Source organism: Bos indicus, chromosome 18, assembly GCF_029378745.1.
Source record: "Bos indicus isolate NIAB-ARS_2022 breed Sahiwal x Tharparkar chromosome 18, NIAB-ARS_B.indTharparkar_mat_pri_1.0, whole genome shotgun sequence".
In the NCBI taxonomy this organism is placed as follows: domain Eukaryota; kingdom Metazoa; phylum Chordata; class Mammalia; order Artiodactyla; family Bovidae; genus Bos; species Bos indicus.
In genome coordinates this window covers 3387798-3406238 of record NC_091777.1, presented here as the reverse complement: position 1 = coordinate 3406238, position 18441 = coordinate 3387798, and the positions used below count along the sequence as shown (strand labels likewise).

The following is an 18441-nucleotide window of genomic DNA, read 5'->3' as shown; positions in this document are numbered from 1 at the left end:
TTACTAGCTAAGGTAGGGAGATCATGTAAATAGTTATCATTAAGCCCTTATGTTTTCCAAGTTTTTACATTGTGGTTAGCTCTTGATTGTAAAAGCTGCTCTGGTTTTAATAAAGTTCTTATTACAACTTCAGTGCCTACCAGCCTTCCCTGGAGACCGTATTTTGGGATGTGAAATCCTGGTGCCATTAGCAGTCCACATGCAGAAAGTTCTGTGTACCTGCATTTCTGTTTTGTGGACTGTTAGGCTGCTTATGGCTGAAATCAGTGTAACCTTTGTATTAGGTTCTTTCACTAAAAGCCTCATTCAAAATGATCAACTCTTTGTACCATAAGGAATTTTGTGTCATCGTTGGGTTGTTTTACGTATGGAACAGGAGTCTTCTAATTTAGGGTATTCTAAATTGTTACTATTGTTGCTTTTCTCCCTAAATAATGCCAGTGTGTTTCTCCCAGTTACTCCACGTCCCTGTTCCCACTTTGACTTAAGCGTAAGCACTAATGTGCACGTGAGGTGCAGTGGGAGAGCCCTTCAGTCTTCACCTTGGTGATCTCACGTGGGCTCTGATTCAGGGTGACGGTCATGTGACAGAAGTAATGGAGGGGGTTTGAGAGACAGCAGACTTCCATCTGCTGCTGTTTCCTTTATAAGATTAACAAGGGGAAAATGTCTTTGTCTAGAAGGGTTACAGGAGACTTTAATCATAATACTCAGCAGCAAGAAATTACAGAAAATCCAGTTGTTTTTTCTTTGTAATTTTTTGCTTTTTCTTAGATTTTGTTTCTTTTTATTCCTCTTGTAAACTTGGTGTCTCCTTCCTTGGTGCAGGGTGTCTAAGGAAGTGGGTGAAACTTCTCAAGAAGGGAAATCCGTCTTCAAGCAAAATGAGAAAGAAGAACCTCAGTCCAGTGTCCCTTCAGCGGTGCCATCACTTCCTGCTGGGTCAGGGTAAGTAGTCTAGGCTCAGGTCCAGGTGTACTTGCCACGTTGGAAAAGATGTTTTCGGGACAGTGACTGTGTTTTCCACCCCTGAGGATCTCATAGGGAGAAAAAAAGGTCAAAGATGTCTTATAGTTAATTTTAATAACACATTGTCAAGAACTTAATAGTTTTTCATCCCTTCATATTTTCCATAGTACATGAGTTATCTAGAGATGAAAACTAGAATTCTTTATTTGGGGGAAGAAAAATTTTCATTCTTAAAACTGCATGTAAGAAGTAAAGGTGACAGTTAAGTAGGAGGAGTCAGGGCACTCGCCTCAAGAGTGGCGAACATGGGCCACTCACTCCCATCACAGCACTGATCACCTCTGACCCCTGAGCAGAGCTCTCTCTTCTTGAGGTGTTTGGGGTACAATAAGTCACCTGTAGTGGCTTCGCTAACCTTTCAATCCTTTTGTTGCTTTATCCTTCCCCTGCAAATCTTTGAAGTTTTTTCTTATGTTTTTAATTAAAGAAGAAAGTTGGTTTTCCTGTCAGGTTAACAGTTTTTACAGGACAGACTTTTCTGATCTTTGCAGCCGTGGCTCAAAACGACATTGTGTACACTGGTGTGCAGTGACCCCTGCAACAGAGGTGTGAGTGCAGGTCGTTAGTGTGAGAGGTGATTCCTGGAAACCGAGCCGGGAGGAGAAACGGTGCGGGAAGGTAGCCAGGGCAGGGTGTTTTCCAGCTGGTGCTGGTGGTGGCTGCTACTCTGTCCTGTTGGGGGACTTGGCTGGGTTGAGGAGGTTGGGGCGGTGTGATCCTCCAACTCCCTGCCATGCTCGCTCAGCTGCTTCCGTGGCACTCAGGCCATGGGCCGGAGGTGTTTGCAGTGACGCTGTTCTCAGGGTGTCGTGGCAGTGAGTATAGGGACGTGAGGGAGGGCTGTGTTCACATCTGCTCCGTACTTTTTATCTGCTTCTTCATCCAAACATTTGTCTCCCACTGGAGCAGCTAGGTGGTGGAAGTCATGGAGTAGTTACCCAGGAATCCAAGAAGGAAAAGGACTTGAGTGCGTGCTGCCCCAGTGGAAATGGGGTAAACATCAAGGAAGGCGTCTGTGAGAGGAGCAGAGTAATGGGAGCAGAGTTCTCAAGACTGACTGTTAGTGCTCTAGGCCAGTACTTTTTAAGCTGTCGTTTGCAGTCATCATTTAAGAGAAATGAAATAGAATGAAGCAACATATTTTTAGCCTTCTAATCATTATATTGTTTGATTGGGATTCTCCTCAGATTAGTAGCTTTCAAACTTTATTGCCACTCACAGTAAGGAATACATGTCATTAGGATTTACTCTGCTCATTAATATAGGTATGTATGATGACCTGTATTTTATGTCCATACTATGTAATTATTATGTGTAGTATGTGTCATTTGAAAAACTTTTATGATCCATTGATTTCATAATCTGTTACAACCTGTATGTGACAAATAATGCTCTAGGCTGCATAAGAAATTAACCTTCTGCAGGCTTCTCTCTGGGTTAACAGGCTTATAAGTGGTTTATTAAACAATGTGTCATGCATTTATTGTAAGTGTTACTATGAAAGTTACCTCTGGATTAAGTACTAGATAGCAATAAAGGCAATTTCTTCTGGCTTAGGTTTCTAGTATAGTTAGTTTCATGTAGAGTACATCATGCAAAATGCCGGGGTGTTTGACTCACAAGCTGGAATCAAGATTGCTGGTAGAAATATTAACAACTTCAGATATGCATATGACACCACACTAATTGCAGAAAGCAAGGAGGAAGTAAAGAGCCTTTTGATGAAGGTGGAAGAAGAGTAAAACGCTGGCTTAAAGGTCAACGTTCAAAAAACTTACGATTATAGCAGCTGATCCCATCCGTTTGTGGCAAGTAGACGGGGAAAAAATGTAAACAGGACAGTTTATTTTCTTTGGCTCCAAAATCTCTGCAGCCATGAAATTTAAAAAATGTCCAAATCTGACAGCAGTCATGAAATTAAAAAATGCATGCTACTTGGACGAAAAGCTATGACAAACCTAGACATCATATTAAAAAGCAGAGACCTCACTTTGCTGACAAAGGTCCACATAGTCAAAGCTATGATTTTTCCAGTAGTCATGTACGGATGTGAGAGTTGGACCATAAAGAAGGCTGAATATCAAAGACTTGATGCTTTTGACCTGTGGTGCTGGAGAAGACAAACTCTGGAGAGTCCCTTGGACAGCAGGGAGATGAATCTGTCAATCCTAAAAAAAATCAACCTGAATATTCTTGTAGGACTGAAGCTGAAGCTCTGGTACTTTGGTCACCTGATGTGAAGAGAGGACTGCTTGGAAAAGACCCTGATGCTGGGAAAGCTCGAAGGCAGTTGGAGGAGGGGACCGTAGAGCATGAGATGGTTGCATGGCATCATCAACTCAGTGGACGCGAGTTTGAGCAAACTCTAGGAGATGATGAATGATGGGGAAGCTTGGGGTGCTGCAGTCCATGGGTTTGCAAAGAGCTGGATTCGTCTAGAGCAACTGAAGAACAACCAGAGCAGGGAAAGTTCTTCATTCAGTAGACTGATTGTGTTCTTTACGTCTTAGAGAGTGACTCATGGCATAGCAACAGGCATCCACCAGAATCTTCAGTCTCAGATTAGTTTCATTTTGTTGTATCAAGAATTCAGTATGTGTTTTGCTCTAAGAAAATAGTTTCATGTAGCATAATTTTTACTTCTTGCTTCCTTGAGTGTTGAGTAAAATAATGTTTTGATGCTTAAAGATTCTACTTGGAAACAGTGTGTTTTAGAAAATACTGTTATACTTCTGAAGATAACCAGAGGAAGGCGAAGTGGCATCTTGGCACGTTCACCTTGTTTAAGTAACTTGAGTTGCTCATGAAGATCATTCTGTATTTCATGCCTTACATTCTTAGCCTTTTTTCTTTTGAAACTTTTGACTTTGTATTGTGATACAGGAATTAATAAACAGTGTTATGAGGGGAACAGAGAATGGGCTCAGCCATATATATACATGTGTCCGTTGTTCCCCAGATTCCCCTCTCATACAGGCTGCTCAAGTGTTGAACATTGTTCCATTTGCTATAACAGATCCTTGTTGGTTATCCATTTTTAGAATGTCAGTGTATATGTCCATGCCAAACTCTCTTTAACTATCCCTTCCCCTCAATCATCACAACCCCTCCAACCCCCACAACATAAGCTTGTTTTTGAAGTCTGTGAATGTAAGTTCATAGCATTTCTTTTCAGATTCCACATAAAGGACATGTCAGATTTTTCCTTCTCTGTCTCACTTCGCTCTGCATGATACTCTAACTCAGTCCACATCTCTACAAGTGACTCTGTCATTCATTTTTTATGTCTGAGTAATACTTCATCATATAGGTATACCCCATCTTGTTGATCCATTCCTCTATTGAGGGACATACAGGCTGTTTACATGTCCTGACTATGTAAATAGTGCTGCAGTGAACAGTTGGGGTGTATGTGTCTCTTTGAATTACGGTTTTCTCTGGATCTGTCTCCAAGAGTGAGATAGCTGGGTCACATAGTCGTTCTGTATTTCGTTTTTTACGGAATCTCCATGGTGTCCTCCATAGTGCCTGTATCAAGTTAACATCAAAGGTGATTGAAATGAGGAAATTGTTCAGAAACCGAGTGATCAGATATCAAGGGTGAGCGATTCTGTTTAAACTGATTTAGCAGGATGCTTGTTAAAACTGAACTAAACAGGCCCAACAGGGGTGGTGGCCAAGCCTGAGACTTGGTTAAGATGCCTGACTAAGGTTGGATCGAGAAGAGTCTGTGGTGCATACAGGACACCATCTGGGGCAGCATGGAGACCAACAGAGGGAATCTAGGTGGGTCAGCCGGTGACTTATCTTTTAGTAGATTAATGAACTCACTCCTTGAAGGAGTAAAGTGAAATTCAAGGAAAATCAGCTTCTGTGAAAACTCCAGAGAAACTTAATAGAGCACAAGGAAATGTCTTCCTGAGTCAAAAAGTCTTCACAGTTTGTGCATGAAAATGGGGAGACATAGCACTATGATACATGTACTTTGAATTTCTCACTAAACCCGATCGTTTGTTTTACCTACACAGTTGTAGTGTTACCTGCACAGTTGTAGTTTTGCTTGGGAAACAACAGCCTCGAGAGAAATTCAGTTGATCTGAGGTGTGTTGCACACATTTTATCAGTGCAGACATCAGTATGTGGTGCAGGCTGCAAACAAATGGTATGGAAAGTCTTCAGGGGTAGAATCTATGGGAAACATCTGATTTATTAAAAGAATTATTTAATGCAGTAAAATATTTTTTCATTTTCATGTTTTTAGTTGCTTCATTGAGACATGCGAAAAGATACTTTAAACATTGTTACCATTTTTTTAAGTGACTTTGGTTTACTCTTGGGTCTTGCAGTATAAATTAGAATTAGTGGTTATTAATTTCCTAGTCTTAATGGGGTTACCTAGTGGTAGGACTTCAGCCTTCTTTTCCAGTGTTTGGTTATGACTCCCAGAAAGTGCCTAAAGTTTAATTTTCAGATATGCCTTCCACTGGGTCTTTTACGTTTTCCTTCAAGAGAATTTTTATCCTTAATGAGAAAGAATTAGTTTTTTAAAACCCAATTTAAGCTCCTGTAATTTTTCCTCTAATGCTTGTCTTTTTCATTTTAAGGCCTGAAAACTGTGACCTTGAAAAGAACCAGGACTGCAGCAATTAAGTATCTGACTTTATCCTTAACCACCTGAACTGGTTTGTATGAAATACAGTCGTTTTTATCTGTTTTCAAAATAGTTTCTGGTCGTTAAATCTGACATTTTTAAAGGAAAGTTCTCATTGTGAGTGTAAAGCTAACTGTCCATGAGATCGTGTGCAGTGGTATTTGATTTAAAGCAATATGCACTCTGGCTTCTTGATTAAAAATAGCTAGGAGGATCAATTTACCAGGGATAGTCACAGAGAAAAATTAAAAAGTAAGGAAATGGCAACCCACTCCAGTATTCTTGCCTGGAGAATCCCATGGACAGAGGAACCTCACAGGACTGTAGTAAGAGTTGGACACGGCTTAGCAACTAAACCACCACTGCCAGTCACAGAGAAAAATTACAAAGTATCACATAAAGTAAGTAGGTATTTTCTTTGAACTATTAGGCCATTAGACCACATATCAAAATAATAGTGATAGATAGGTAGGTGGAAAATTATAAGAGTTGGATACAGGCAGATGTCTTCACATATTCTACAAGATTAACTCTCCAATACACAAATATCAAATCATTCTTTTGAGAAAATTTTTGTGTCTTTAGTTTAAGAGTCCATTTTTCAGTTCATTGAGCTAGGATTTGAAAAATAAGCCTTCAGTTTAAGAAATTTGTTGTGTAAAATGATTTTAGTAATTTCTGTTGAAAGATGTCTCTTAGTATTCTCCCCTAAAGTTTTTTTTTTTTTTGATTCAGTGTCAGAAACTGAACTTGACTTAGTGGACCACTACCCCTGCATACTAATTTTGAACATACTCATCCATGACTTAAATGTTTATTTTTCCTTTAAAGCCAAGATACTAAAAGTAGTGCATTTGGAAAGTTGTCTTTTTTTTTTTTTTCATCTGTTTCTTGTTTGATTATCTTCTGTTTTCAAAAACTTTAAATATAAAATGGATCATGAGATGACTGAATGTTTGATCCATCATGTGAATGGTAAGAAATGTTTGTTTCCTCTTAGGGTTTATTTTTATTTCTGATCCCCAATAAACAGTTATTTGAGGCTGCTGATTTGTATGCATGCTCAATTCTGTCCGGCTCTTTGGGGCCCTATGGACTCTTATGTCCATGTGATTTTCCAGGCAAGGGTACTGGAGTGAGTTGCCGTTTCCTCCTCCAGCGAATCTTTCAGTTATTAGAATCGATCCCAGCTCTCCTGCATAACAGGTGAATTCCTTTATTGCTGAGCCTTTGGAGTAGCCATGTGGGGGTGGTTGCTCAGATCAAAAAAATACCTGGCATTTATTTTGAATATTTTTTCATGAATAGCTTCTGGGAGTTTTGCTAACCACTGATTTTACTCTAGAAGGATATGCAGCCACTTCTTCCCAGCTGTATGTCCACTTTTCCTTTTTTTATGACTTGGAAGGAAGCAACCCCAACCATTAAAAAGCTGATTTCTGGATTCTTTAAGATGGAAGTTTTAGGGTAAATGTGTTTCATGTTAACTTCATCCATATACAAATGAGTGATGAATCTTCCAAGATAAAAATGTCTAATTATGTTATTAATGTTTTTTTTTAACAGGAAAACATTACTTAAGAAATAAAGTAGGGAGAAAAGTTTCATGTAAATAGTTACCTTTAAGCCTTTATGTTTCCTAAGTTTTTAAATTGTATGTTTTTTTTGATTCCAAAAGCTCCTCTGGTTTGAATGAAGTTCTTATTACAACTGCAGTGCATACCAGCCTTTCCTAGGAGACCATTTCCCGGGATGTGAAGTCCTGGTGCCATTAGCTGTCCACATGCAGAAGGTTCTGTGTACCTGCGTTTCTTTTTTCTGTAGTCTGTTTGGCTGGTTGTCACTTAACTTTTCAGTTAGTTTATTTCACTAAATGATATAGTCAAAATGATAAAATCTTTGTACCGTGGGAAATTATTTCAATTTTATTTTTCTACTGACGTTTCTAATTCTGGTATAAATGTTTATCAATAAAGAATTACTTTCAATTCTGTGAAGTAGAACCGTTTTTTTCTTTTTCAGTGGCCAGTGAATTTAATATTTGTAATACGGTTTTCTAACTTTTTAAGCTTTTTATTTTATTTTTTTTATAACTTAGAGAAGACTCTTGAGAGTGCTTGGAGCGCAAGGAGATCAAACCAGTTAATCCAAAAGGAAATCAGCTGCATATTCATTGCAAGGACTGTTGCTGAAGTGAAGCTCCAATACTTTGGCCATGTGATTTGAAAAGATGACTCATTGGAAAAGACTGAGATACTGGGAAGAATTGAAGGCAATAGAAGAATGTGCCAGCAGATGATGAGATAGTTAGATAGTATCATCAACTCAATACACATGACTTTGAGCAAACATCAGGAGATATAGTGGAGGACAGAGGAGCCTGGTGTGCTTCAGTCCATGGGGTCGCAAAAAGTTGTAAAATGTGTTTTTGTATTTCCTTTAGGTTCAGCTTATTAGTTTATAGTAACATTCTCTTCCAAAGATCTGATTAAACACTGCTTCTTGAGTCTTATTAATTCAGCTTTCGGGACTATATGTTAACATCAAAAACTTCTGTATTTCACACTGGGATAGCAGAAAACTGGTAACAGTTTGTAGGGGGAAAAAGGTATCGTTTCAGTAGTAGGTCCAATGAGAAGAGGCTCTAAGGTTGGCTCAGTATTCTGTGACATCCTAAATCTGTTTCTGCTCTGCCACTTTCAGCAAATTGAATGGTCCAATTTGGTTGCTTATCCCACAGTTACAAGGAAACAGCTTCAGTTCCAGGCAATGCAGACAGACAGTGTCTGGCAGGATCCTACCCTTTCAATTCTTTTTTTTTTTTCCTTGTATACTGTAAAGTGCACAAATCTTGTATGATAAAATTTTACTCATGTGAAGTGGTAGCACTTTGATCAAGATACAGAATGTCTCTAGCACCCCAGTAGGATACAGAGTTCAGCCAGAAGCCTCAGTATTGTTTCCCAATAGGATCTTTTCATATCTAAAAAGGTGATGACCCAAGATTGGACAGGGCACAGAGAGTATAGTGGATGAGATGGTAAAGATGTTGAGTTTTGTAGGAAGGACTCCATAAATTATTGCCAAGACAACAGGGTAATAGCAAACCAGGAAACTTAATAGGGGGTTGGGATTTGTATTTTTCCCAACTGGAGACATTTGTCTAAAGGGATTCCTCAGTTTCAGCCTATTTCTGCTTGATGGGATTACGTGCCCTGTGTTGGCAGATTCTCTGGTTTCTGAAAGGAAGTTGGGAATCTAGATTACTGGAAAACACTCAACTTCTAAATGCTTATATATTGAGTATTCCCCCCACCACAAACAACAGTAGAAACAGCATGAACCAGTTCCAGTCTATAAGGTCACCACATATATTCAATTAGTGGAAGTACAGGGTTGGGTACCTGTGGGACTCTGGACTTTCTATATTTGTCAACTGATCAGTACGTAATCCTGTTTTATGTGTGTTTGTGTTGAAAGATGCTGTATGTAATCTTTGTAGCAAATAATGATAAGCAGTATATGCATGCGTTCTAAGTTGCTTCATTTGTGTCCGACTCTTTGTGACCCCGTAGGCTGTAGCCTGCCAGCATCTTCTGCCCATGGGATTTCCCAGGCAAGAATACTGGAGTGAGTTGCCGTTTACTCCTCCATGAGGATCTTCCCGACCCAGGGATCAAACCCATGTTTCTTGAGTCTCCTGCATTGGCAGGTAGACTCCTGACTACTAGCGCCATCTGGGAAGCCTCATGCTGTATGTATAATGAAACAGTTGTTTGAATGACAGCAATGTTATGTACAACACTGAGATTGTGCTGCTTTGTCTTTCCCTCAGTTTTACACACACAAACTACAGACATACATTACACATAAAAGTACTCACAGTAAACATATAGTATTCATATAGAGACATAGTCTGTTTAGTGATGCAAATAAAGTCTTGGGAAAGGAAAGATTGAGCATTCAACATTTTATAAAGCATTACCTAACATTTTCGTGTTGATGGAGCTGCAGGCTGCATAATGATACAGTGCACAGTGTGGTCAAACCTTTCGACCTTGGCTTAGCCCACCAAAACCAAGGGAGAGGTTGGTGGAACTTATTCTGCAGATGAGGGAGAGTGGCAGGTTGACATGTATCAGTTCAACCTTCAAGGTTTGGTTCTCACCACTTGTTGAGTGGAGAAATAGCTCCAGAAAGAAGAGTATGGGTGAAAGCGGAAACCTCAGTTGTGGATGTGTCTGGTGGTAAAAGTGAAGTCATGCTATAAAGAACAATATTGCGTATATACCTTGAATGTTAGACCCTTGAATCAAGGTAAATTGGACATGGTCAAGCAGGAGATGGCCAGGTTAAAGATCGACAGTTTGAGGAATTAGTGAACAAAAATGGACAGGAATGGGAGAATTCAGATGACCGTTACGTTTACTATGGGCAAATATCCCTTAGAGGAAATGGAGTAGCCCTCATAGTCAACAAGAGTCGGAAACGCAGTACTTGGGTGAAATCTCAAAAACAACAGAATGATCTCAGTTTATTTCCAAGGCAAACCAGTCAGCTTCACAGTAATCCAAGTCTATGCCCCAACCACTAATGCGGAAGAATCTGAACGACTGTATGAAGACCTACAAGACCTAGAACACCAAAAGATCCTTTTCATCATAGGGGATTGGAGTGCAAAAGTAGGAAGTTGAGAGAGAACCTGGAGTACACAGGCAAGTTTGGCCTTGGCCTACAAAATGAAGCAGGGCAAAGGCTAAGAGCAAGAGGAGAAAGGGGCGACAGAGAACGACGTAGTTAGATGGCATCACTGATAGTGAATGCAAGTCTGGAGACAGTGAAGGACAGGGAAGCCTGGCATGCTGCAGAGCTAGGTGGAACTCATTCTGCAGATGATGATGAGGCTGACAGGCTGACATCTGTGCAGCCTCAGAGCTTTGGGTCTGACTTGATGTAGTTGGCACTTTCCCCTCCTAAAGTAGCTCCAGAGACTGGGCCAGTCCTGTCTGCTTGGCTTTTTGCCTCACGTCTTTAAGCATCTCATCATAAGGGACAAACACACCGGAAGTTGATTTAAATTTGAGGCTTCGATCAAGGATAGGGTTACACCCTTCCATGTCACTGAAAATTTGTTTCAAGGCAGAGTTCCATTCTGTTACTTTGCTGCTATAAGAGGGACAATTCTGGACTCTTCGGCTGACTATCATCATTGTCTATTGCTTTCTCTGCCAGAATTTCCTCCACATTTTCCTTCATGTCACCAAAGCCTTCACTTATTTGCTGTGCAGCATGCATTATGTTTTTGACACTGTTCTTCATTCTTTCTGCAGCACCTTCAAAGCCTTCGAAATTTTCCACACAGCCTGGCCAAACATTTTCCCAACAGTTAACAGGCTCGTGCTTGGTGTCCCAGGCTGTGCCAACATAATCACATTGGGTATAGTGACTGACTTCCAGTAGTTCGTCCATCACGGTAGTTTCCTTGTTGGCTTTGAGAGCTTCGAAAGCCTTGTTACAAAGCTCCCTTGTGTACTGTGCCTTGAAGACATTTATTATGCCCTGATCCAGGGGCTGGATGAGAGACTTAGTATTTGGGGGCGTGAAAAGAACTTTTACATAGGGGTGGGCATTTTTGAGTTCTTCACAGCAGTGGACTAGGGCATTATCCAAAATTTAACAAAATCTTGAAGCCAAAGTTGCCCTAGAGATAGTATTCAACTTCTGGTTTGAAACAGCTGTGGAATCAATCAGATGTCATCCAGCCTTTTTTGTTCCACCTCCAATGGACTGCAAATGGTTCACACTTTTCCGGTGAAGGTCAAGTGCTGGTGAAATTGAAGCTCTGTACACCAGTAGGGGTTTGCACTTGAAGTTGCCCTCGTACTCCATGTCCAAAGAAGCCGCAACAAGATGGTAGGGGTTACGCAATCATGATAAAATCAGATTCCACACTCGCCAGGTGAGTGACCCAGATACTGGAGAACGCTAATACCAAAGATGTTCTCCCACTATTGTAAAGGCTCTGAGCCCCACGGCAGGCTTCCCAGAATGGGGATCCAGCCAAGGGACTGGGTATCCCCAGGGAATCTGACTTTGATGGCGACCCGGATTTGATTACAGAACTTAACCTTAAATATAAATTGTAGTTATCTTACATGTAAATAGGTTAAATACACTAACCAAAAAATAGAGACTGGATGGTTGGGTGAAAACGTGCATGTGAACCTCCACTTAACACATCACTCTACTAAAACTCCCAAATTGTATGTAATAATTTTATATTGTTAGGTTAATCATTTCCATTATGGCTTACAATTCTAAGTATCCTATCTTTTTTGTATGGCTATTGATTTTGAAAACTGAAAAACAGCTTTTACTATTGTGATTATGTAACTAATTTGCTTCATACCATTGTGATTGGTCAACAGAAAATAGAATTCTTTATCACTGAAACTACCATTTAACAGAAAAACATGAAATCACTTTTTAAAATCCGGAATTATCTTGCAATTTTTTGAAAAATGGAAATGCCCAGGCATTGCTTTTTGTCTCCAGAGCTTCAGATGTGTTTCTAATGAGCAGACATGTTTAAAAACAACTGGACTGTGTATGATGTTTTACTTTTATCCAGTTCATTTCACATCTTCTATTTCATATTCAGTGCCCCCTTTTCATTTTGTTGATGGTTCCCAATTTCTCCATCTCTTTTGTTGCTGTTCTCTCTCAAAGTTCATGAAGCATAGTAGAAAAGCTTTTATATACATATATGTAAATAGTATGTATAACATTTTAGAAAACTTAAGACTTTTTGCATAGCTAAAAGTTTATCACATTTTGATTCCACTTGTTTGTCTTAGTATGAATAGAATGCTAGATTTCTAATTTACATTCAGTCAAAACTTTGATATAGTTCCATGTATTCTGGCATCTAGTATTTCTGCTAACAGTCTAGAAAGTTTATTGGTGATTTAAAAAAAATTTGAATTGAGGCTTGAAACTTATAAGAAATAGTATGTTTTTTTTAAAAAACAGGAAATTAACATGCTACGATATTTTGTACATGTTTTCAAATTACACAAAATTTTATGCTATTGTCCATTGTTTTTTTCCATACCATATTCAAGACTCCACATTGCATTTAATTGCATTGAGCAGCTTCAGCTGCAGGGAACAAATTCTGGTAAATTCTCTTCATTTTTATTCTATGATCAATATTTTCTAATTTTCCTTGTATGGCATCTTAGATACATCCATCATTTAAAATTGGACATTTAATTTTGAAATGCATGGGATAAAGCATCTTTGATACTAATTTCCAATTTTGCTGTTAATTTCTCATTTTAAATGCTTCCCTGCAATCACCCTCTGTGTTTTTTCTGTCTTCTATCGAAGCTTTCAATGGCTAAGTTAAAGAAGTCTCTTGAAAAATACCACATTGCAGTTGAACATATGTGGGTTAGTTTTAAATACCTTTTGATATTGATTTCTAACATAATTCCACAATGATAAGAGAATAGACTGTATGATTTCAGTACCTTTGGACCATTAAATTTTTGCACCTTGCTTTATGTCCTTGGATATGTTACAGTGTTTCCTAGTTTATAGTATATGGGACCTTGAATTTGTATTCTAATGTGTGAAAATTGTATAAATCTTAATGTTGAATAGGCTCATAGTGCTTTTCACGTTTACTATATCCTTGTCTTTCCTATATATTCATTCTATTAATTTTTGAGTTTGATAATGAAATTCCAACTAAATTCTTAATTCATCTACTTTAAAACAATTGTAATATATATTAATAGTGGAAATATATGTAAGTTTGTTCTGTATTTTCCAAGTGTTATCATACTTTCATAATTTAAAAAATAAAAAGAAAAAAAGTCACTCTTGGCATTGGTGCACAAAAGTAGGGTTGCATAATTCTGGAATGATTTAAAGCCCAGGGGCTTTGGAGGCCATTTGCCTTATGTAAGTTCTTTTTGCAAATGTCCTTGTAAAATAAGCCAATTTCAACAGCACTAAAAACCTGCTCTTCCACATACCCTTTTCCTGTATATCACTTAGCAAGTATTGTTTAAATTCTTCTGCAGCCTCCTGATCTGCAGAACGTGCCTCACTTGTAAGCTTAACACTATTCATATCTTGTCACCTTTTGAAATGTGCAAGTCAGCCAGCACTAGCAGAGAAGGGCTTCACATTTTTCTGACCTTGGGTAACATGACGTAAATTTCTTTTGCTTTCAGCCTCAAAACAACGCTTTCCACCACACCTTTTATAATCAGTTGTCATCTTATGAATCCACAAACAGCCGCTTTTCCACATCTTCCTCACGCACTCTGGATGTCACTTTAGCACTTTATGGAGCAGCCTCACGTCTGGATTGGCAAATTTCCCTTTCCATTTTCTTGATGTATGAATCAAATTTTTGATTCATTAACATTGAACTCAAGGCTAACAGCACTACAATTCATACCTGAACAAAGCTTATGTAATACACATATTTTTCTTCATAAAGCACACCACAGCCTTCTTGTGCTTAGGAACACTAAGCCAGCACCACAGCAGTGTTACCAAATTGCAATTCCACGTGCCAGATACAGGGAGGTCTTGTGACACTAAAACATTAGAGCTTGGAACAGAGGTTTCGTACAGGTTCATTTAAGGAAATGGGTGGCTCAGGTCCTAAGAACCCCAAAGTTATGGAAAGCTGTCAGCAAGATTCTTTAAAAAGGAGGTGAGGGAGGGGTGAGGTTAGTTGTTGCAAACTTCTAGAATTAGATCCTTTGTCTTTAGGTCAGGTCATGGTCAGGTGAGGATGTCCTTTTAAATCACTACCAAGCGAATGTTATTCTCTGCCTTGACAAGAAAGGGTAAGGTCCCAAGACACAGCTTTTACCCTGCTAGTTCCCAGTCCTGCCTAGGAGGAGGCAGGTCTCAGTAGACATCGCCCTCAGGGCCAGGTTCCCACACCCTGCCCAGCTGGTCATCCCTGAGGGAGTCATGTGCTCAACCCAATTGGCCCTCAAGCCTCTAGGTCATCCAAATGGGAAACCAGGTCTCACAGACTGCGACCCAGGCAGACAGCCACTGCTATTAGGTCGCAAAGACAGGGATGGGGGAAGAGGTTCACGCTGCCACAAGGGCTGGGCCAAGAGTAGTAGAGGGCCTTAGTGAGGGCTTTGGAGCACTTTAGACATACTCCCCAGGCTGTTCCCTGGGCCCTCCCGCTCACCCTTTGGTCCAAGGCGGAGGAAGCTGGAGAGCCGCCAGGGGAAGGCCTGAACCCGACACTTAAGCTCACTCTCCATTTGATGTCACCACTGACGCTTGGCTGAATCGCTTTCCTAATGGTCTCTCATTGACAGTTACTTGTGGGTGAGGCCAACTTGCAGCGCTGATCAATAGAAGGGGAGAACAACCAAAGATCCCTGATTAACAGTTGGTCATTTGTGGTTGGCGCCCACTGGGGTACTGACAATGGCCGACGAAGCCCTGTTGCCTAGTAACAAGGTGCCGGGTAAGGAGGCACAGCAATGGCTGCCTGCTAAGGGCTGTGTTCATCCTGCTATTACAGAATAAGCTCGGCGGTCATTCTGAACAGCGAAATCACCGACAGAGAGTAGAAAAATGAAAAAAAAAAAAAAAACCAAAACGCAGTACTGAAGAGGCTGTGAAGATATTTATTCACAGTAGAAGAGCTGAAGCAAGACAGCGGATTGTGGGATCCATCTTCGGAACAACCCACTGCTGGTTAAAATTTTCACTCAGCGCATGTCCGCGAATAACCCTAGAAATCATAGCGAATATTTATTTGGAGGGGTTACAATAAGTTATAACAAGCCAAATTTAAAATACCAACCTGTGAATAGCGAAGGTAATCTGTATTCTCATGGGCAAAAACAAATCTTCCTTAAGTATACACAGATCAAAACAGCTGAGCTCTGAGCACTACAAGTTCCAGCATGCACCGCTTCAGGCCGGAGCCCGCGTTCTTCCAACCGCCCCAGCAGGGTCAAGCCGGAGCCTTTGGCCCGGAAGTATTGCCTTTCATCACGTGGTACGTTCTGCGCCTGCGCACACGCTGCGGGGCTGGGGGGAGTTGCGGAGTCAGGCGCCATCGACCACGCCGCAAGTCTACGGTCCCTCCTGGAGCTTTGCTGTTGTACGCCCCTGCTGCGTCCCTGTGGGCTTTGTGCGACAGCGACATGGAGGAATTCGACTCCAAAGACATTTCCACTTCGAAGGACGAGGACTGCGTGCCGTTGGGTGAGCGACTCTACCTGAGGCGAACGGCGGCTTGCCCCGCCCAGCGCCTCGCTTGAGGCACGCTTTGCCGATTGTGCGTTGGCCCGGCGGGCGGGTTCTCGAGTGGCTCGGCGTCCTCTTCCGCCTGCCCGCCCAGCGCGGCCCCCTGGGCTCGGCTTGTGTGGTTGGCGACGTTACGCGCAGCTGCTTCTCGGGGCCTGGCTTCGGCCATTTCCCCATTCGGAGCGCGAGAACCCTACCTCGGAGTTTGACGGCGGTCTGGTATCGCGTACCCTTAGCGACCCTGAACTCTTCTGAAAGGCAGTCTTATCCCCAGACCTTCCGTCCCCAAGGAATTGCTAGCTGGCATCACGTCCCAGATACATATCTTCACTTTGTCCTCAAAAGGGATCTGGTTAAAAAGTCCACATAGTGATGTCCTTTACTTCTTTGCAACCTCTGTAACTCATTGCTCTCCTTTCGGATCTTTTTGTTTTTGTATATGCTTCTAAAACAGAACGGGGCCAAAATGTCACCCATTCCTACCCTTTCGCCATCCTGCGCTTTCCCCAGGCTCCCCATCTCATTGGATGTATCTGCCCGCCCTATTGCTCAGGATAAAAACAAACAAAAAACCCTTGGCAGTTGTCCTTACTCTCACTTTTGCTCCAACCAATCATTAAATTCTGTTTGAGTCTACAAATAAGATTCATTTCTGATCACTCCCTCACCAGTCTCGCTCTTACTGAGCTACCATTATCATTTATGTGTGTGCTTAATCGCTAAGTGGGTCCGACTCAATGGGACCCCATCGTTTGTGGCCCCCTAGGCTCCCCTGTCCGTAGAAGTTCCTCGGTAGAAATAGAGTGGTGGGTTGCCGTTATATCCTCCAAGGGATCTTCTTGACCCAGGGATCCAACCGGAGTCTCCAGTGTTCTCCCACGTCGCAGGCGAATTCTTTACCCACTGAGCCTCGAGGGGAGCCCATAATCACGAAGATTCACCGCACCAACATTGGTCTTTCCATATTGTCCATTGTGATCATTTGAAAACTAGTTTTCATTTTAATCGAAGTTACCATGAGCCTGCTTAAAAATAGGTATTTCTGAAAGGCTTATTTTGAAACTGAACGATTTCCATCACTTCTCATCCCTGTCAGTCCTCCCTAGAAGGAACTGTTTTCTTCTTGTAAAATTTGGTGTTTCCGTCGTCTGTTGACTTAACCTATTCATGTTAGGTCTTCTTTTAACGTCTCCTTCAGTCTTTCCCCTCTACCAACACACACTTTTTCACCTTCAGACCCTTCCCACCTCCCCAGCCTTCCAATGTTCTTACCTCAGTTTGGGTTAGACTATTAATATTTAAGTATTCTTCTTATTTTTTTATAATGACTTTGTAAACATCCCGCGGTAATTTGTTTTTTGTTACTGGTCTTTGCTGCACTAGTTTTCTCTGTAGTGAATAATTTTCATTTTGTTGTTGCTTAGTCATCTATATACTTACTACTGATTTGATTCTGAACTTTCAAAATTGTTTGAGTTACCGCCCAACATTTAGATTTATTAATCGTCCTTTTTTTTGAACTCCCTCTTTGTTTCTGACCTGCTCCAATTTGGCTTGTTTTTTGTTTTTTTTTTTAATCATTTTTAAACCTAAGATCTATCATCATGACCACCTCTCTGGATGTTCCATTTAATCTTCTTTTCTCTTGGATTCCCTGTTTCTTGGGTCCCATGATGTCTTCTTTCTTGGCATGTTCCACCAAAATGAGGATAAATCATCAAATAACTTTTTCAACAAAATTGCATGATATAATCTTTTTTTGGTGACCCTCAGGCATGATTAGTAGTTTGGTATGGAATTTTGTGGGTTTTTTTTTTGTTTTTTTGTTTTTTTTGAATTTTGTGTTTTATAATAAATTTTTAATGTGAATTTTGAAGGTTTTTGTCCCATTATTTTCTAAGTTTCCAGTGTTTTTATTTAAAAAAGTCTCTTGTTGATAGTTTTTACTCACTTATATAAAATATTTGTTTCTGGAAGGTGATAGAATCTTGTCTTTGTTTCTGATATTTCGCAGTGATATCCATCCTTCTGTAACTTCTTAAATTTGGAGAGGGACAGTTGTCTTCATTTTTTTTTCAGTAATCATCATTATTTATATATTGACTTATGTTATACCTTATGGACTGGTACTTTGTTTTTTCTATTTTTATCCTCTGTTTTCTAACTTTTAATTTTCTTTTTTGCTTTATGAGAATATTTCAGTATTTCAACATTCCGCTTTTGAGTTTTTTTCCTCCTTCCATAAGCTGTCCGTAAATATCTTCTCTGTGCAGCCTGGCATTGGAGTTGGTGACTTAGATGGCTAGGTGGGCTGCTTTTTCCACAATTACTTTGAGGTTCTTAGAGGAGGTGTTGGGAGCAGTCACAGCACAGTACGATTGGTTGCAGGTCAGCAACCCTTCAAGCTGTTTGATGTTGTAACCAGAAACTTCCAGAAGCCACTGAGAAGC

The 18441-nt window shown here is 40.5% G+C and overlaps 2 protein-coding genes and 1 long non-coding RNA gene across 7 annotated transcripts in view; 2 read left to right on the top strand and 1 right to left on the bottom strand.

Moving 5' to 3' along the window:
• Nucleotides 1-9203, top strand: part of LOC109572311 (craniofacial development protein 2-like) — a 39824-nt gene extending 30621 nt beyond the window's left edge. For 2 of the 4 annotated variants that reach the window (XM_019978990.2, XM_070770339.1), the window contains 2 exons: nt 829-948; nt 5634-7673. In XM_019978990.2, coding sequence (XP_019834549.1) covers nt 829-948; nt 5634-5679 — 166 coding nt within the window. In that variant the 3' untranslated portion in view covers nt 5680-7673. Of the gene's footprint in view, nt 1-828; nt 949-5633; nt 7674-7778 lie in introns of those variants that run through there. The other 2 variants (XM_019978992.2, XM_019978991.2) reach the window with 2 other exon arrangements.
• On the bottom strand, nt 919-15680 carry LOC109572310 (uncharacterized). Of its 2 annotated transcripts, XR_011561400.1 has the most exons (4): nt 15543-15680; nt 14916-15470; nt 5070-5178; nt 923-1029 (listed from the first exon to the last, which is right to left on the bottom strand). It is a non-coding gene; the product is annotated as an uncharacterized lncRNA (long non-coding RNA). The 2 variants fall into 2 exon arrangements; XR_002182774.2 differs by lacking the exon at nt 5070-5178 and having other exon boundaries at nt 919-1029.
• Nucleotides 15646-18441, top strand: part of LOC109572309 (craniofacial development protein 2) — a 20229-nt gene continuing 17433 nt past the window's right edge. The window contains exon 1 of the mRNA XM_019978989.2: nt 15646-15949. Coding sequence (XP_019834548.1) covers nt 15646-15949 — 304 coding nt within the window. The remainder of the gene's footprint in view (nt 15950-18441) is intronic.